Source organism: Siphateles boraxobius, unplaced genomic scaffold (assembly GCF_051911475.1).
Source record: "Siphateles boraxobius isolate OS27281-9 unplaced genomic scaffold, OSU_SipBor_1 6, whole genome shotgun sequence".
Lineage (NCBI taxonomy): Eukaryota > Metazoa > Chordata > Actinopteri > Cypriniformes > Leuciscidae > Siphateles > Siphateles boraxobius.
Window position 1 is genome coordinate 16,523,030 of NW_027509186.1, and position 20,942 is coordinate 16,543,971.

Here is a 20,942-nt window from a genome sequence, read left to right on the forward strand (position 1 = left end):
TATGAGATATATAGTTTCTTTATATAACCACTATAATGCATACATATGCAAGCTTTTAAAAACCATTGTGTAGAAAAACAGCGTTCCTGAATGCTTGCCAATGCAAAATTCTGCAAAAGGCGATGAGTCGAGCCGTGGCTATTGACCCATGTTCTGTGTTTATAAGAATAGATTTTTCTAAAGAAGAAAAATCTTTATCCATTGTTTAGAATCACTCAAAGTTCCAACTGCTTTTTCTTAGTGGTGTCACCAGTGAGTCAATCCATGTCTCGGGTTTCCATTAGGTGGCATATAATAATAACAACAACAAAAATTGTTTCTGTAGAATGGGGGGCGGGGGGGGGGGGGGGGGGCGATTTTCAGCAGACAATCAAATATTCAGTTGGGGCAAATGATTTCTGTGTAAACTCTGTCGCTGTGCGCAGTGAGAGAACCAAGGGCCCCCAAGGAGTGTTCAGTATGTAAAATAAAGTGACTAGACTGTGCAGTATTTATTATGCATGAGCATAAATGTTACAAAACTGGTCGCTGTGGAGACTGCAGCGTTCACTTCAGTGTCGACAAGGGTAGCAGGGTCCCTCAATATACAAACAGAGCGAAAAAGAACAAGAAATGAATTAGTAAAGAAAAAAATGGCCGTGTTGTTCTAGATGTAGTCCATTTGAAAGGCCGTGTCCTGTGGTAGCACCCTTCTGTAGCTCCGTTAAAACTCATTAAATGCTCGCTAATGGCCGAGTATGACGAGGTAAAAGGGACCACGGTGCCACGTTAGTAGTGTTCCTCTGCTTTTTTACAGTCAGCAGTTTGCTCATCTCATCTCATTTCCTCATCCTCCCTCGTATCACTCCTCCAATGGTGTCAGGTTGTTATGAAACCGTCAAGACGAGGAGAATGTGTGAAGGGGAGACCCACTGGCATTTCTTCACCAGAGCTGGTGAATGTCTTCAGAGAAGAACCTCCACATGAGGCGAGACAAAGGCGAGCGGTGAAACTCAACAGGTAAGCTGCGTTCTCTCATATGCAAGTGTTTTATCACGCTCAAAGAAGCTTTTTTTATACGTTTCCTCTTTTCCCCATCTCTCTTTTGGCTTTAAGAAGACAAGAAAGAGTGAGGAGATGGAGGGTTGAAAGAAGGCCGTTGTCTCACTCTCTCTCCCTTGTCAGTTTTAAGTTGACTTCTGTGTCAAGGGGATGGATGAGGGAGAAACAGAGAAATATTTCTGTGTGGAAACTGCAATATTAAGTTGAAACGGTATGACAAAGAGTCAAAACAAAGAGCATTTTAATAGCACTGCTGCCTCAAGAAGCTAAAAGTGGGTGAAATCCTTGAAAGGCGTTAAAATTCTTCCCTTTTACCAGAATAATCCCGGAATCTGTTGATGACTTCCTGTCATACATTTTTTTGTTCATTGCAGTGTTCGTATTTTTTTTTTACCAAGATTTTGAGATGGCATTTTCAACAGATGTAGAACTAAACAGATGTTTTTATAATGTTTAGGATTTAGAATAGGTGCATCTTCTGTAATTAATTTAATTCCTTTAATAATTAGAGTAAATAATCCTTTAAGATTACAAATCTTATTTCATTAATTCAACTAATTCAATTGATTTCTATTTCAAATTAAACAAATATATTGTAAATGTTTTAAATTTTAAGTGTAAGTTGTACTTTCTATTCATCAAAGAATCCGGGGAAAAAAATTTATTTCCCCAAAAATACTGAGCAGCACAACTTTTTTTCCAACATTGATCATATGTTTCTTGAGCAGCAAATCATCATATTAGACTGATTTCTGAATGTGACACTATAGACTGAAGTAATGGCTTGGTATGGTAACATTAAAAGTTTGAGTAATGGTAAAAAATCTATAGGTGCATTTATCTATAGGTATAATTGAGCTCTAACAACCCAGGGGATGCTGGTTATGAAACTTGTTTTAAAATTTGCAAAAACATCTTCATGCCCTAGTCGGAGAGCAGAGAGTCGATCTCATTTTCTGCACATTGCATAGCAGTCATGTCACCCTGTAGCCCAAGACTGGTTGTCCACTGAAGCCAAGCAGGGTTGAGCCTGCTTAGAACCCAGATGGGAGACCTCCTGAGAAAACCAGGTTGCTGCTGGAAGAGGTGTTAGTGAGGCCAGAAGGGGGTGCTCACCCTGTGGTCTGTGTGGGTCTTAACGCACCAGCATAGTGACAGGGACACTAAACTGTCAAAGAGCACCGTCCTTCGGATGAGGCGTTAAACTGAGATCCTGACTCTCGGTGGCCATTAAAAGTCGGAGGATGTCTTTCGAAAGAGTATATTCTGGGTATATTCCCCTGTAGAGTATATAAGGGTATATTCCCCTGTATTCTGGCCAAATTTTCCCAGTGGCCTCTGTCCATCACGGCCACCTAATCATCCCCATATATATATATATATATATATATATATATATATATATATATATATATATATATAAACTAATTGTCTTCATCACTCTGTCTCTTCTCCATCAATAAGCTGGTGTGTAGTGGGAGTTCTGGCGCAACATGGCTGCCGTTGCATCATCCAGGTGGAGAGAGAGTTATTATATTCTTCTTATTATTATTATTATTAATAACATTGGGAAATGTCATGCTGTTTGCATCAAATAGGTACAGGTTTGAGTGTAGTGTTGTTTGATGATGATGTAATAATAATAAAAAAACACATTAAAATGTACCTGAAAGGGTCACTGTCTGTGATGCCTCTCTGGCCCAGCCAGAAACCCTACCGGGTTTGTACCCACAGGGAATCGAATTTCATATCTTTCAACTTTCACTCTTCTGAAGACACAAGGATACTGACAAGGACATATGTGAGATGTAAACACATTGAAACACAAGCATCACTTGTCACTAAAAGTGCAATGACATCCACGACAGCATACAGCCTGCATGTGCACAGATTAAAGTGCTGTTCAATCTAACAAGAGAAAAAGTAATTCTTATTCTGAGAGACAATACTGTGTCAATATTACATATAGGACAAAAACATATGATACTAAAAGACAAAAAAAAAAGTGAACGACTTATTATATTGTGTGCACGATTTACTTGCAATGATCCGAATGTGCTGACGTAGTAGTAAGTCCAAGTGTGGGGCATCGTACAATTCGGTGCCATGGGAATTTTCCTAGCCCCCCACCTTACCCAGCACCACGTGCCTAGATTTACTCGGGGTTCTAACTACTTTCCTAACAGCAGCTCTCATATCCTACTCACTACGTGTGTGTGTGTGTGTGTGTGTGTGTGTGTGTGTGTGTGTGTGTGTGTGTGTGTGTGTGTGTGTGTGTGTGTGTGTGTGTGTGTGTGTGTGTGTGTGTGTGTGTGTGTGTGTGTGTGTGTTGATGTGCTTTGGATAATGTATCTGTGCTAAGAGAACACTTTCACAGTAATGTGTACACAGAGAATAAACTGATCCAAATATAACTGTAGAAGTAACATTAACTGCTTGCTGTACTTTGTCAGTTAAAAAGTGAAAAGAGTAAAAAATTGTTTCAAAATAAATTTTACAACAAACGTGTTCAGTGTTAATAATAATAATGTATGTTGTTTTATAGCAAATTTTATTGCACAGTTGTTGACATTATAACTATTGTTGTCGTTGTTATTATTATTATTATTATTGAAGATATTATTTAGCCCTCAACTATGGCCCTGATGTCAACTAAACAATATTACCAGACAATTGGCGCTGTTTTACATAATACTGAGTACACATAATACTGTGTGTGTGTGTGTGTGTGTGTCAAGTCAAGTCAACTTTATTTATATAGCGCTTTTTACAATATAGATTGTTTCAAAGCAGCTTTATAGAGATAACAGTAAAATAATGTTGTAATAGTATTGTTAAATATAAAATTAAATATCCCCAACTAAGCAAGCCAAAAGCCAATGGCGACAAACGCAAAGAAAGGCGAAAAAGGCGACAGTGGCAAGGAACCAAAACTCCATCAGGTGACAGAATGGAGAAAAAAAAAACCTTGGGAGAACCCAGGCTCAGTCGGGGGGCCAGTTCTCCTCTGGCCAACGAACGAACAGCGTATGATTATGATTTAGGCAGCATTATAGGCCAGAAGTCAGATTGGATCAGAACTTTCACAATATTTATTCAGTTCCATCTGGTTGGGGGTCGGAGGCATCACGCCGGTATGGTGACGAGTTTGTTGAGGTGTCCATGAGGCCTTCACAGTGTTGATGAGGCTGGCACTTCAGGGATGCGTTGTCGTTGTGTCCAGGCGATGGTCCTTCATCAGATCTGGATATGGCCTGGATCCAGCGGTTTGCGGTAAACCTCGGGATAAACAGAGAGACTAATATTAGCGTAGACGCCATCCTTCTTATGTTGTACAAAGTGCATCTGGATTATGGGAAGTGTTCCCGGTTCTGTCTGATCTAAACTATGCAGCCTAACATTGAATTATAGAAGTCTATAATGTGTTATGTGTATGCTAAGCCAAAGAGATGTGTTTTTAGTCTAGATTTGAACTGACAGACTGTGTCTGCTTCCCGGGCCATATTTGGAAGATTGTCCGAAAGTTTTAGTGCTAAATAGGAAAAGGATCTACTGCCAGCAGTCCATTTTGATATTTTAGGTATTATCAACTGGCCAGAATTTTGAGATCGCAATAGACGTGACGGACTATAATGCGTTAAGAACTCGCCATTTAGTGCTTTGTAAGTAATCAGCAATATTTTAAAATTTATACGATTTTTAATAGGGAGCCAATCCAGTGTTGACAGAACCGGGCTAATATGGTCATACTTCCAGGTTCTGGTATCTGCATTTTGGACCAACGGTAGTTTATTTATTAAACATGAAGGGCAACCACCCATAAGAGCATTACAATAATCCAGCCTTAATGTCATGAATGGATGAACCAATTGTTCTGCATTTTTCATTGAGAGCATATGACGTAATTTAGATATGTTTTTAAGATGAAAAAATGCGGTTTTACAGATACTAGACACGTGACTTTTAAATGAAAGACTCCTATCAAAGAGCACTCCCAGGTTCCTAACCGACGACGAGGACTTGACAGAGCAGCCATCAAGTGTTAGACAGTATTCTATGTTATTACGTGAGGAACTTTTTTGTCCAATAATTAGAATCTCTGGGGGGTTTTTTCAGAATTAAAGGGACTATGTGTAGTTTTTTAGGTATTTTATTATCTAAAATCAATATTTTTATTCATGAATATTAGTGATGCGCGGGTCAGCTTTTTTTCCAAACCGCGGGTCCCGCTTTTATGAAATTATTTGGCCCGCCCAGCCCGCCCCGCACCACTGTATCTATTTTTACAACCCGCCCCGCACCCGCGACCGTTGAATAGACATAGGCATTGTAATGTAAATGAAAACAGCCTTTATTTCAGCCTGAAAGTGCTTGGAAACATCGCCCTGTAAACTAGCAACAACATTGAACCATAAATTATTATGAATATGAACCATAAATCAGGTCATATTAATAAGATACATTTTCAACATTTACAAAGCAGCGTTTGTTTTCATCTAATAGTCTAAACCATTTTTTATTTCTTAGACCCCCCCCCCCCCCCCCCCACACAAATATGTCTTGACATGCTGGAAGTGCCCGTTTTGTGGCTCTCCTGTTTGTATATTTTTCACACGAGTTTGCACTTCACGCAGCCGATACTGCTATTGTCTCCTGCTGCAACTATTTCTGAGAACCTGTCCCAAACATTAGATTTAGAGGCCTGACCTTTTTTTTGTTTTAATTATGTAAATTCCCGACCTCAATTTCTCCTGCACCTCGTCTTCCATCTCCAGTTTTATTTCTCTGTTCTTATTGTCGTGGCTGGCGGCGGGAGATGCTTGGCGTGCCGCTTTCGTGTCGTGTCACGTGACGCCAAAGGTTCTGGGACATCACGCAAGTTACGTTGCTACGGCATTCGTATTGTAACCTTATCAAAGAACCTAATAAAATATGCAAATAGATATTCCCAAATATTTAATATAGGCTGAAATTGCAAAGCAACATACATGGATTTTTTTTAAATTTAGTTTTTAATGACCCGTCCCAACCCGCCCCGCAAATAAAGTGACAATTTCTTTCCCCGCCCCAACCCGACCCGCGGGTCTGCGGGTTACGAGTCAACCCGAGCATCACTAATAAATATGTCCTCAATGGTCTACAAATACCTCTGCCAATTATCTGACTTATCCTCGTAAACGAGAAGTTTATTATCTTTATATACATGTGACGAGTCCACGGAGGCTTCCATCTAGTTCTGCCATCTTGAAAAACTATAATAGCAGAGAGGGTCAAAAAGTACTAGGCCAACGTGTTTCCAAACGCGGTTTTGTTCAGAGCCAGCGTCACGTAACTGAAAGCAGCAGAAACGGAGGAGCAGAACAGTGAGAGGCGCTTGTCACTGCCCCGGCAAGTTTAAAAGGCTGCATTGCACTGTTATTATTCATACATAACATTCGTTTGTTCGTTGTGCCAAGTTGCAGTTTGGTTGAAATAACAAACCTGTTCACCCGAAGGAAAACTCGACTGCTTTCTCGAGTGCTATTAGAAGACATCCTGTCAACTTTTTGGTACATAACAGCTACCGTAGATGCAACACGCATTTGAAAAAGGGAGGTATACACTTAATGTAGTGTACTATACACATTATACCAGTTATGCATCCCGTTAATTTTGTGGATTGGTAAGTTTCGTCAGGGCGTGAAGAAATATAGAGCTGAGTATTATCGGCATGACAGTGTGTGTGTGTGTGTGTGTGTGTGTGTGTGTGTGTGTGTGTGTGTGTGTGTGTGTGTGTGTGTGTGTGTGTGTGTGTGTGTGTGTGTGTGTGTGTTTGTTTGTGTATTTTATACACATACAAAAACGGCAAATTAGGAATGGTTTGACATTTAACCGTTTCAGTTTCTAAGCATGGTCTGGCATAGAAACCGTAACAGTTAAATGTCAAACCATTCCTAATTCTAATTTGCCTTCAATTTTAGTCTATTTTGTTTTTCAGGTCTTTTCATAGTCATACCTGAAAATTATCTTGATTAATTGTAAATTAAACCCAAGCTCTGTTTTTTTGGGGGTTTTTTTTACCTTTCCTTGTCTGATCAGGTAAATTTAACACCTGTGCTACAGTACCACAACTTGACAAGACATGAAAACATGAAAAAAATTTTTTAATTAATTTCCTTTTCCTGTGCCATGTTTATTTTTTCACCCTGTAATTAAGGTACTTGTTTGTCTTTGGAGACGAAGGAAAAGGGAGGTTAGACAGGCCTGAAGAACATCTCATTAAAGACCTGGACAGGAACCGCTGAGTCATTCAGAAGAGCTCCAGACTCCAGTTATAACTCTAAACCTTTATCGCATCTCCCTGACAGAGCTCCGACACCTTTCTCAGACGCACAAAAATAAGGTTTGTGTCAAAAAGGAAAGAAGAGAGAAGTTAATTTTCCAAACGAGCAGTGACTAGCACAGCAGTGAAGTCAGTACAAAAACTGTGAGTTTCTCTTTTGATTAGTCCTCGGGACACTCTGGGAACATTAGAATTAGAAAGAGAAAAATGTTAGCAACACATTCATGGGTGTCACTAGACTCTTGTTACCGGGGCTTGAGCCCAAATAAAGTAATCATAATCATACTCACATAGTTTCTTTGGAACCAAAGTTTTTATTCATAGATTACGTTTTGTGTTGGCTACTTGCATAGGCTATGAATAAGTTCATGAATATCTTGTTTCTTGCCCTATGAATTTGATATCTGGGTTTTAATTGGCTAGCTCTGGTCACACCAACCAAATACTCAAGTTAAATTTGATGTTAAGTTTAAGAGCTTAAAAGGTCAAAGGTTACTTAATACGCTGTGAAGAAATGTCGAAAGATGTGATTATACTATAACCTGTAGTAGCCTATAGTACCATTTGGGGCATTCTACAAAAGATGTGTTCATCATATAGAAGTTCTTGTACATGTTTTGTCTTCATTCTTTCTCTCTACATATTCTCTCTACCATTCTAAATTTTGGGGTCGGTAAGATTTATGTTTTTGAAATAAATCTATTATGCTCACTGAATATATTTGATCAAGAGTATTGTAAAAACAGTACAATTGTGAAATATTGTAATTTGTTCATTATTTTATTATTGTGATGAAATCATTATAATATATGCTCAAAAAAAGGATGAAACCATTGTTCTGCCTAATATTTTTATGGAACACATTTCTTTTCAGGATTCTTTGCTAACGACTTGCTTGAATGAAACGTTTATTATGTAATGTAACATTACAAAAGTGTTTACTGTCACATTTCATCCGTTTAATGTGTTGATTAAAATCTTACCCAGATAGCAAATTGATATTGGGCCGAATCTGGTTGAATTTCGGCAGTGAGTTTGGTCCACATACCACATGGAATTACGGCCCGAGATTGGCCCAAAAGCTACTTGCCGAAAGTACATGCCATGCCGGAAGCAGACCAGAACTCATCCACAACTTCTTCCATGTCCCCAGAAATCAGCCATAACTGGCCCACAACAGTGCCAGAATCCCCAGATGTCAGCCACAAAAGAGCCAAACTGCCACCACCTTTACTGACCCCAAACTGTACGGTATTGTATTTTTGATTTTACTTAACAGTGTACCTTTAAAAATATAAAAAAATGTGAGCAATGACATATTCCCTAAAGCTGTCATAATAGCATAATCATTCTAGCAAGAAGTGAAATTTCCAAGAACAAGTTCAAGTCTGCTCTTTCTCTTCACTGCTTTGTTTGCAAAAGGGGATGCGTTGAAATATTAAACTGTTATACTTTTGAATGCAGACATTTCCGCAACGAAGCACCTTGTAGTTCTATAAAATTGAGCATTGAATTAAACTACCAAAGTAACAGTTACCTTTCTGAAGGCATAAACATATTCCAACATAATCTGAAATAATCAGTTTGGCTTGAGATGACAAAATGCAATCCTACACAAATGTACTCACCTGGAAAAGAACCATTCGTAGTACTCAAGAATATTCAAAAATGCTTCTCACAAAATCTTAAACTATTGAATAGTCTTATAGTATAGTCTTTTTACAGGGTCGCTGGCAGCCAGTGCACAAGTACTGATGAAAGGCTAAAAATGTCCTTGGGCGCATGTGACGAAAGAAGACAGACAGAGAAAATGAAGGGATATGTTTGAAGAATGTCTAAATACAGCTTGCGTACTCTCCGGTTGAAAGCCCTCCATCCATTCACGGTTGCGAGGAGGGAGATTGCAGTCAGCGCATTCACATTTTGGCGTTTGGGACTGTTTGCGGGCACAGAGGATAATTGAGTGTGAGTTAATTCCTATCAAAGCCCATTGGACTGCAACTAATGGACCGAGGGAGATGCCTCAAGGAGCCAGCGCTTTCAATTTCTTTTGTTTATTTAGATGGGAAAATGTTTAGTTTTTAATTAAGTAAATCACTATTATTTGTTCCAGTGTGGTTGGTAATTTGAAGAGATTGCAACCTGACTTGAAATTCAAGCGCTATATGGCTTTGAGAGAGAGAGATAGGGAGTGCTGGAGGAGGCTAAAGCGTGGCGTAATGGCCATGAACCCGAGATAGCTTTCACCATGCAGTATAGAAACACTCCCTTGGCTTCACTTTGAAGTGTTCCTAAGGTTCTCTCTGAAAACTTGAACTTATTCAAAAGGAGCGCTTCAATGGAGAGTGAAGGTAAAAAAGAGAGTCATTGTAATGTCCTGGACCTTCTAAAGTGCGGTAACTGTGTGTGTGTGTGTGTGTGTGTGTGTGTGTGTGTGTGTGTGTGTGTGTGTGTGTGTGTGTGTGTGTGTGTGTGTGTGTGTGTGTGTGTGTGTGTGTGTGTGTGTGTGTGTGTGTGCGTTTTTACAAATGTACCTTTCTGTCTTATTTTTACAGATTTTTATTTTTTTTTGTTGGTGAATGATCGGAGGAGATGGATTTCTTGTATTCACTCGTACTGTCAAGTGCCTGGGTTTTTCACCTTATGGATTTCAAAGGTACATTTTGTACCATCTTCATTTACCTGATCACACTAAAGGGGAGCTTGTTTTCACCACTGAGTAAAAAATTTAAAAAAGGTAATTGTGACTATATCTTACAATTCTGATTTTCTCAATTTTCTAGCAATTGCGAATTTATATCTCCCAATTATGTTTTTTTTTCTCAGAATTAGGTGATATAAACTAGCAATTGCAAGTTATACTGTCAGAATTGCAAGATAGAATATGGCAATTCTGAGACAAAAAAAATCCCCTCAGAATCGGACTTATAACTCTCAATTGTGTGCTTATATCTCTAAATTTTGAGAAAAAAGGCAGAATTGCAAGATAAAAAGTCACAATTATCTTTTTTTTTTTTTATTCCATGATGTAAACAAGGTTCCATGTACTAAGGTATTTAATCTAAACTTTGTAATGAAACCTATGAGTTATTATAACAAATACTTTGTCCATAGCTTTGCCGTTAACAACAATTTAGTCCTTTATTAAAGCATAAGAATATTTGTGCAAAGGTACAAAATACAAAAAAGTTTGGCAAAATTGGGAGAAGTAATTTAAATTGCTTTGACATTGGCATTAAAGAGAAATAAACAGAAAGAGTTGGAATGAGATATTATTTTGTTAATATTATTTAATTTTATCATTATCAGGAATTGTTGTTGCAGTTTCTCTTTTTCATCTCACCATTTTTCTGTGCAAACCAATTTTTAAAAAAAAATTGGTGCAAAAATAAAAAATAAATTGATCTTGATAAAAATCAAACTTTTATTTCAGGATGTGTGGAACACTCGATTTTGATTGGTCATTCACTCCATCATCTTTATACTTGCTGTCACTGAAACTGGCTCTACTTTTGTATATCCCTCATATTTAGTGAGTTCACAACGCGCCACATAATTTTAACCAACTGCAGATGCTCAATGCTGTTGAAAGGACGCGTTTTTGAGAAGCGTTTTGAATTTAAACTTTTTTAACATGACATGGCGTCTTTAAAATATGGTGCTCATGTGCTAAAAATCTTCGAGACATAGCGCAATGTCTGTAAACATCTGTCTAGCGCTTTTTTACAAAGATAAACAAAAAGTATTGCAGTGGAACACTAATAACAAGTGGGTGAACAAATAATATTTTTTAATTATTATTATTATTTCATTCTAATGCTAAAACTCTGTTCTGTAAGAATTATTTTACATTTAAATAGATCGTCTCTGTTGGGCAGAAACCTTGTATCTCCGTATTTCATCATAAAGTGGGAACACCCTCCAGCGTGACGCGTCTGAAGCATGAATGAAATCAGTCAATGGAGATGATGGAGCGTCATAGCGAGTGACGTCATCGACCAGGAAGCTATAAATATCCCCTGAGCACACAATACGCAAGCTTAAAGTTACTGAAGCAAGCGACCCAAGGGGATGCCGGGAGAATGGCAGGACAAGCAGCGTCCGTCCCTTCGGGGAACTAGGGTTACATACGTAACCCGGGACGTTCCCCTTCAGAGACTACCGCTGCGTGAAATCGCAGTGGGAACGCAATACCCACATCCCCATATGACCAAATCCCCGTCGTGTGTCATTAGGAGACACAAACCGACGAGAGAACCTGAGCTCCAGGGGTGGAGCTAAGATCGAGGGAATAAAATCTAACGAAAGTGTGCGGTGAGGACCAGCCTGCCGCATCACAAACGTCCTGAAGAGAAGCTCCTGAAAGAAGAGCTGTAGAGGCAGCCATACTCCTGGTGGAATGAGCCCTTACAGCCAAAGGTGAAGGCTGATGGGCCGAACCGTAAGCAAGCGAGATGGCCTCGACCACCCACTTGCTCATCCTTTGCTTAGATGCCGGACACCCTTTCTTAGGTGACCCAAAACAGACAAACAGTTGTTCCGATCTCCTCCCCAGGGCAGCTCTGTGGACATAAGCATCTAAAGCCCTAACGGGGCAGAGCAAATTAAGTTTCTTCTGGTCTGACGTCAGAAAAGGCGGAGGACAGAAAGCCTTGAGGCGCCACGAAGGAAGCGAGATATAAGTGGGTGTCTCCCGAGAGAACCTCCGCTCGAAGAGGCGTGGTAAGCAGCTAAGGCCGCCACGTACACCTTCAGTGTGGAGTGGGATAACCCTGTGGAGAGACGGTCCTGCAGGAAATCAAGCACTGTACCAACCGGGCAGTTAACTGGGTCCTGCTGGTGCTCTCCACACCAAGAGGTGAAAAGTTTCCACCTCGCGGCATATAACTTCCTCGTGGCGGGAGCTCTGGATTGGAGGATGGTCTCCACGACCTCAGTCGAGAGACCAGGATCGATAAGCTTGGCCCCCTCAGAGGCCAAGCCCACAGCCTCCATAGTTCCGGGCGGGGGTGAAGGATCGACCCCCATGCCTGAGAGAGTAGATCTCTCCTGATCGGTATCTCCAGGGGAGAGACGTCGAGGAGAGACACTAGGTCCGCAAACCATACTCGTGCCGGCCAGAACGGGGCTATTAGCAGAAGACTGAGCCCGTCCCGGCAAACCCTCTCTAGAACTCCCGGGAGCAGAGCGATCGGGGGAAAAGCGTACAAACGTGACCTCGGCCACAGATGTACCATCGCGTCCAACCCCAGTGGGGCTGGCGGGCTGAGAGAGAACCACAGTGGACAGTGTGATGTTTCTCAGGAAGCAAATAGGTCTACCTCGGCACGACCGAAATGTCCCCATAGGAGCTCCACCACCTCGGGGTGAAGACTCCGTTCCCCGGGCCTCGGCCCCTGCCTCGACAGGATGTCTGCCCCCTGATTTAAATACCACGGGAGAAAAATAGAGAAAGAATTTTCCCCTGGGACCATAGAAGGATCTGACGTGCCAGTTTGTAAAGTGGGCGAGTGGGCGAGAACCTAATGGTTGATGTAAGAGACCACCGATGTGTTGTCTCTCCGGACAAGAACATGGTGGCCCCTTAGGTCTGGGAGGAAATGTTTCAGACCCTGAAACACTGCCAACATCTCTAGACAATTTATGTGCAATAGATGGTGATGGTCCTCCCACAGACCCTGAGCTGGGTGACCACTTATGATCACCCCCCCCCCACCCCGTGAGAGAGGCTTCTGTCGTTAGCAAAAACGCGACGACAAGGAGCTCCGAACACAGGGCCTTGGGACAGAAACCGAGGATCTTTCCACATAACCAGGGCGCGATGACACCGTCGCGAACTCATGATCATGCGAAGCGGATTTCCCCTCGGGAAGAATCCTCTGGTTCTGAGCCACCACTGTAACGGTCTCATGTGCAGGAGGCCAAAGGGTATCGCGTTGGACGCAGCTGCCATGAGACCTAACAGTCTCTGGAACTGTTTTACAGTGGATGACTGGCCTAGCTTGACCTGATCTACTGCGGCGAGAATCGAAGCAACACGAGCAGGTGACAACTGTGCCTGCATCGTCGTCGAATCCCACACTACACCGAGAAAAGTGGTTCTCTGTACTGGAGAAAGAACACTCTTCTTGGCGTTGAGCTTCAACCCCAACCTCTTGATGTGAGCAAGAACGACATCTCGATGCCGAACCGCCTGTTGTTCTGATTGAGCTAGAATTAACCAATCATCTATATAGTTCAGAATACAGATGCCCTGCAGCCTCTGCGGGGCTATAGCCGCATCCATACACTTCGTGAACGTGCGGGGTGACAGTGCTAGGCTGAACGGAAGAACCCCATATTGGAAAGCTTCGCCCCCGAAAGCGAACCTCAGGAACTTCCTGTGTTGAGGGAGGATAGAAACATGGAAGTAAGCGTCCTTTAGATCTATCGTGACAAACCAGTCCTCGGATCTGATTTGTGACACGATCTGCTTGAGAGTGAGAATTTTGAATTTGAGCTTCCCAACAGTGCGATTTAAGAGACGCAGAACTAGAATGGGACGCAGCCCTCCATCTTTTTTCGGAACGATGAAGTACCGGCTGTAATATCCTAACCCCCCGCTGGGTGGAGGAACCCGTTCTATAGCCTCTTTTTGCAGCAGAGTTTTTACCTCCTGTTCTAGTACCAGAGCCTGCTCGGGGCCCACCGCAGTAGGCAGAACCCCTCTGAACCGAGGTGGACGCGTTCTGAACTGAATAGCGTACCCGTTCTCTATAGTATTCAGGACCCACTGAGAAACATTGGGGAGAATTTTCCATTCCGCCAGTAACTCTACTAAGGGAACCAGCCTCTCGAGGCTGGCCTCTGGATGAACATCCCGAGTGACAGACACAGCGCCCTGTAACGTACTGGCAGGGAACAGCTGGTCTGGGCACTCCACAACCCTCCTCGGAGGGGGCGAGCGTCCCTCGGGAAATCGCTCGCCGAGTCTCTCTACGCCCTGTATAGGCAGGGTTAGTAGAGCAGACCCCTGAGGGCATTGGGAAAGACAGGGCACCGTGTTCTTGTGCAGTGAACTCAAGTCTTCCACGATGGGGACCACCCTCAGAGTCCTGACGTTCAGCACGTCAGGATTTTTTCGACGCGGCCTTCTTGGCGATAATGGCTGTCCTCAGATCAGCCCTACCCCGAGAAGGTCGCACCGGAGAGCGCCTCGCCTCGTCCCTCCAGTTTCTCTGCGGAGGGGCACGAGACGCGACACTCCGATTCTGCTGCGCTCTTTTTGAAGTACTCGCCGGCTGGGACTGCCCTCGCTCAGCAGCCCCAGCGACACGCACTTTAAGGTGGCATAAATTTATGAAAAGCAGCCGCCTGTTTCTTCTCTTCCTGGAACCTCTCCGTGACAGAGTGAAGAGCGTCACCGAAGAGGCCCGCAGGCGAAACTGGAGCGTTTAAAAGGAGAGTCTTATCTTTCTCCTTCATAGAAGTCTGACTCAACCACAAGTGTCTCTCTGTGGCCACCATGGCTGCCATAGACCGGCCGTTAGATTTAGCGGTCTCCTTGGTGGCCCGGAGAGTGAGATCAGCAGTCTGCCTGAGCTCATTAATCATATCAGCAGAAATTTTACCCCCCTCACAAGCATCTTTAAGCGGTCAGCCTGACAAGCCTGCATAATGGCCATAGTGTGTAGACATGCAGCCGCCTGACCCGCCGCCGAGTAAGCCTTCCCCACTAACACAGAAGTATTTTTTATTTTTTTTAGTGGCTTAGGACAGAGCTTTAAGTGAAGATGACGAAGCAGGAGAGAGATAGCTAGCGAGCGTCTCCTCTGCCTTCGGCATGGTCACATACCCTGAAGCTTTTGCACCAAAAATGTTTCCATAAGCATTAGACTGGTTGGTATAAATTCTGCTTGAAACAGGTCTAACCCAGGTCTTTGAAAACTCAGAGTGAAGATCTGGGAAGAATGGTAAGCACCGGCGAGAAGGCTGAGGACATGCAGACAGAAATCTATCATCTAATTTGCTTTTATTTCTAGACTCCTGCCTATCAGTTGGCCACTCGATGCTGAGCTTTTCAACAGCCCGAGATAACACATCTATCAGCCCCTCTTCAGCAGTATACTGGAGTGACGAGTCAGTTTCTTCTGATGCAAAACTTTCGATATCGAGCTCCTCAGAACTGGATAATCTAAGTTCGACATCATGTGCCTCGACCCGGGCAGAAGTAACCGCCGCAGCGCGTGCTTCCAGAGCCGGGCGAGAGGCACTAGATCTCGCCGGAGATAGCTGAGATACGGCGGAGCCCGTCTCAACGTCGCCAGCAAGATCCATCTGTGAGCCCCAAGACAAGCGCCGCCTCTCTGCCTCGACAGAAGCGGGACCCGAGCCCCGGGGAGCTCGCAGCAAACCACTCTCCTCGAAGAACGATCGCCGCGAGCGCAGAGTTCTCAAGGGAAAACGCTAGCACTGCTCACAATCGACCCCCTCGAGAGCTGACTGGGCATGCTGCAATCCCAGACAACCAACACACAGCTGATGTGTATCCCCACCCGTGATGTATCGTGTACAGGGGGAAACACACTTTCTATATTGCTCGCTCGTCACTTTGACACTCATATTGTTTTTTTTATATATGTATATATATAGTGAGAAACTCCTGTCTAAACAGACAAACACAATCGATAGATTTCAGACACACACAGAGCTTGCTGAAGTAAAAAAAGCTGGCGTATTGTGTGCTCAGGGGATATTTATAGCTTCCTGGTCGATGACGTCACTCGCTATGACGCTCCATCATCTCCATTGACTGATTTCATTCATGCTTCAGACGCGTCACGCTGGAGGCTGTTCCCATTGCGATTTCACGCAGCGGTAGTCCCTTCGGGGAACTGTACCCGCTTCTTGAATCTTGAATTAAGTGCTGCTCGCAGTTTGGAGCGTCACTGCTTGTTTGCAAAGCAACGGTAGAACTGGTTCTAAAATGAAGAACTGGTTGTTTGAATAAGAACAGCGTTTTCTTAATCAAGAAACAATATAAAGGCAATTTTTTTATGTATTTGAGGAGCAAAGACGAGTTTCTTAGTCTTGCCGTCGAATCATCATAGGCAGTACTGCCTTAAATAACCTGCGCGTAGCACTTCATCTTTTTATAACATGAGGTTGCAATGCACTTACTGCTTTAGATGCGGCCGTACAAATCACAGACATCCGCAGATCAAAAAGTTAATTAGAGCTTGATTTTGCTAATAAAATAATGACACATGCAAGTATATGATCATTCATAAAGTCACAATATCAACTTGACAACACTGTTTAATTATTTGTAAAAATACAGCAGTTTTGATCTTGATTTCTTGATTGAGTTGGTGGGCTTATATATATATATATATATATATATATATATATATATATATATATATATATATATATATATATATATATATATATATAAGCATTTTTGTCATACAAGAGGTGGAATGCTTTTATAAGATGTCCTCAAAAAGTTCCTGCCAGTCACACTGAATGTGTATCTAGGCAATTTGACCCATGAGCAAATGTTCAAATCTTCTATTCTCAAAGCTATATGTGGTAAATCCTCCCTCGCCAGTTCTGCACTGCTTGACAAAACTGCATCTGAATAAAAAAAATGGCCAAGGCAATTTACTGTAATGATTGCTTGTTGCATTTTCCCTTTCTGCCTCCATATACACAATTTGCGAGTCTTAACACCACGTGACACAGTTTGAAGCTCCGACTTGCCTTCATCCTCCTCGGTCTGAGAAGCTTTTGACACAGAATACCAAGCCTTCCTCCTTCCTCTATTCACCATCTTGCTGTGAGCTTTTAGCTCATAATGACTTTTCTGCCTGTATATTATCAGGCTACAACAATCAAGTTTAGTGGAGTTGAAATTGGTTATCCATGTACTGTATGCCAAGGCTCAATTTGCTCTGGATGGTAGCATATGTTGTTGCATGGCACCAAGGAAATTATCTGCTGTGTGTGCAACATTCTTGTTGCCATTATACAGGAGTGGTAGTCTGTATGTCTGTGTTTGTGTGTTTAGCTGCATATTGTGCATTATAAGTCAAGAGGATATAAAGAAAAAATAATACATAGCATTTCTATGAAGAATAATGGAAGATGAATAAAGAAAATTAATTTAAACTAATTATTTTAAACCAAAAATGAAAACCAAATTTATGTGTAAAGCAGACTGAAGTGCTGTTCAATAATAATAATTTAAAAAAATTAGATAGTATACAGTACAATACAATAATAGAACAGAAAATAAATAAAATACCTTATTAGAGAAAAAGATTAAAATAATAAAATACACCATAAATACGTATCAAAAATAATGATCGTTAAAATAGTGAAGCCCTCATTAAAATCTTTGATTGCAATGTTTTAGCTGCAACTGGCAATGTAATGTGACTATAATTTAAATCATTATAAAGATTTTTTTGTTTCAATTTCTATTCGCTGTGTATCTCTGCCCACTGTGAATTTAATTGGTACAAAGTTCACAACTTCTAATTGGCTGTGATTGTCACGTTGCTCAGCAATTACACACTAATATTTCTAGATGACCATTTCTTGTTGCTGAAAACTTTGTCATGCTTGGTATTCGCAGCTGAAAACTGCTGAGAACCTCTGCATATTTGAAAACCACAGAAGTAGTTTATAAAAAAGGTGTCAGTGTTTGCTTTGTAAAGATAATTAGAAATCCAATTGTTTGCTTGTAATTGCAACATTTTTATACTGTATGCAATGTGCAACAAGCTTTATAGAGAAGGATATTGCATGAGATTGCAGTATGTGAATTATGAGACACTGCTTGTGCCTTAATTATGTTTGAATATAATGTCTGGCAATAGTTGCAACAAGTCTCCGGCGTGCACTTTTGTGAGTCTGATTTGACCAATCAAGGCCGAAAGCATTCAAATTGTTGTGTTAAACCACCTGTGTTTTCGTCTATGTATAACTTTGTATGTATGACTCAACTGTCAATCTAAAGCGGACGTGTTCACTGTCGAATAAGATGGAGATATATAAGCAAAAATGTTTTTTTTTTTCTGTGTTCTAGACTTTGAAATTTCATTCTGTTACATCTCCTTTGAGTCATTGAATGAAAAACACACATGTTGTGATTACAATTTCAAAGTGGTGTTTATTAAGACTTTAAAAGGGCAGAATAGTGCTTTGTTGTACATCGCATAGTGTTGATACTTTATGTTCTGGAGCTGTAGTTTAGAGTCGCCCGCTATAGACTAAAAGTCAGATTCTATGCTGCAGCCTAATCCCATGTCATTATCTTGTTTAAATAAGACGTCAACGTGCCGCATCAGGAGTCGGAATCAGACCGGTGTGCGTGTTTGACATGTCTTTCCTCTCCTATCGCTGCTTTTCAGGCTTTACGACTTCTCAGTGCACGAGTACGGCTGGCTGCAGCATTTAAATGTGCCATGCTGATTATCTTGCCACTGTGTTTACGTATTCATTTATGTAAACATTATGCTAATGTGTTTTTCGGCTTGTCGCTTGTGTCCAATCGCGCCCTTCAAGTTTGACGTGAGGTGACTGATGCAGCCTTGATGTGAAGTTGCAGCTTCTGTCGTTCGGGTTTCTGAGAGCAGTCGAGTGTGCCCAGATGCAATGGATACTTTTCATTGGCTCAAAAGAGGTGCTGGGGTTTGAAAAGTCTCGCCCGTTCTCTCGGGAGTGGCCTTTCAAGAAAATGCGTCCTAAAATAGCTGACCCTTTGTGCACGCTACATTTGCTTTTACACACTAAAGAGTTTCCGAGTAATCATGGTCTCTAAGAGGTCTTTGAAGGCTGGATAAAGTCACGATCGGATCAGTGAAGGCTGATAAAAGTCTGACGCCACCATCATAACAAGTACGCCTGGGGCTCTTGAAATGTGTGAATGCCTGCTACCTAGCGTGTATATCACTTTAAAGGAATAGCTCACCCAAAAAACAAAGGCAGCTCTTGCCATTCAACCATTCGTAGTGAGTTTTCAAGTTCCAAAAAGTGCACCAAAAAAAAAAAAAAAAAAACCTGTATACACTCTTAAAAATAAAGGTTTCAAAAGAGTTTCTCAGCAATGCCATTTAAGATCCATTTTGGGTTTCCCAAAGAACCTTTTGGTGTAAAGTGCTTAAAATGTCCATTTACATTTGGCATTGATGGCTCCATGAAGAACCTTTAACATCAGTGGAATTTTTCCATTACCCAAAATACTCTTTATATTGGAAAAATGTTCTTTAGATTATTAAATTGTTCTTCACACTAAGAAGAAAATTGTTCTGTTAACTGTTCACTGAAAGGTTATTAGGGGAACCAAAAATGGATATCTATGGCATCACTGTGAGAGTATTAGAATACTTTAATGTTCCCCAAAGAATATTTTAGTAAACAATTCTTAAAATATATATTTTTTCCAGTGTTGAAGGACATTTTAATAATCTAAAGAAAATTAGGAAATTTTAATAATCTAAAGAACAATTAGTGCAATGGAAAGGTCCCATGTATGATAAAGGTTCTTCATGGAACCATAGATGCCTGTTTTTAGAACCTTTATTTTTAAGAGTTAATCTGAAACCAAATAATAGCTTTGCATGTGAAACAAATAGAAATATATATTTTATTCAAGTTTCTTCACATATTCAATGCGTTTTCTCCCATTTAGTAAAAGCCAAGAGGGTCCAATGTTGTTTGGACTACATTTACTTTCATGAGTATAATCTTTTGTGAAGAATGTAAGTCGTACATGTTTGGAAAGAGGTGAGTAAATGATGACAGAATTTTCATTTTTAGGAGAACTAGTGAGTTGTTATTCATTGATAATGGTGAAAAAAAATCCCAGAATTAAACATTTTAGGCACACTATTCCTTTAAATCTCAAACCACTATTGAATATCACATTCTTTTAATTAGGTACGATCTCCCACGCTGAGTTTCCACAATTGCATGCCTGATGTTACACAACGGGGTCGTCGGAGAGTCATCGTCAGTGTTATGTCCCGTTAAATCATGTTTATGACAGGTACAAGCCGACTCCATTCGAAAGAATGATCAGCAGATGGGTGTCACACAAATCATAATGCCACAGCCCAAGTGGTGAGGAAATAGGCGCCTTTTTGTAGCCCAGTCATTATTCTTCTGGGTGGATATTAGCCGTAGGTGTATTGACAGCTGAGAAAACAGCAAGGGGATTTGAGATCTCTTCACACCTTCATTTTTCCCTGCTCTCCTTCTCAGTGAGGATAGATTTAATTCTCGGTAATTACTTTATTGACTCATTTGCAGAGCTGAATTGGCTCCAATCTGTCGTCAATAAAACACAGAGATGAGGAACAGCACAGTAATGCTTAAGTACAACATCATAGTGGGAGGCAAATTTTTCTTCAACGGGGAGAGGGTCATGGCAGCCCTTGTAAATCAGCATAGATGTGACAATCTTACAGAAAGCATAACATTATTTATGGTATTCCTTAATCTTATGATAATCTTATGCAGCAGTATGAGCAAATTCACTAAACAGTTGCACCAAAATTAAGATATTTTGGTATACAAACAAGTGTCCTAA

At 41.2% G+C, this 20,942-nt stretch overlaps 1 protein-coding gene across 6 annotated transcripts in view; it reads left to right on the forward strand.

Annotated features, from left to right (window-relative positions):
* Positions 1-926: 926 nt before the first annotated feature.
* Positions 927-20,942, forward strand: part of nphs1 (NPHS1 adhesion molecule, nephrin) — a 152,338-nt gene continuing 132,322 nt past the window's right edge. For 2 of the 6 annotated variants that reach the window (XM_077207873.1, XM_077207878.1), the window contains exons 1-4: positions 927-999; positions 7,238-7,423; positions 8,517-8,614; positions 9,919-10,019. In XM_077207873.1, coding sequence (XP_077063988.1) covers positions 9,956-10,019 — 64 coding nt within the window. In that variant the 5' untranslated portion in view covers positions 927-999; positions 7,238-7,423; positions 8,517-8,614; positions 9,919-9,955. Of the gene's footprint in view, positions 1,000-1,176; positions 1,253-7,237; positions 7,424-8,516; positions 8,615-9,918; positions 10,020-20,942 lie in introns of those variants that run through there. The other 4 variants (XM_077207874.1, XM_077207876.1, XM_077207875.1 and 1 more) reach the window with 4 other exon arrangements.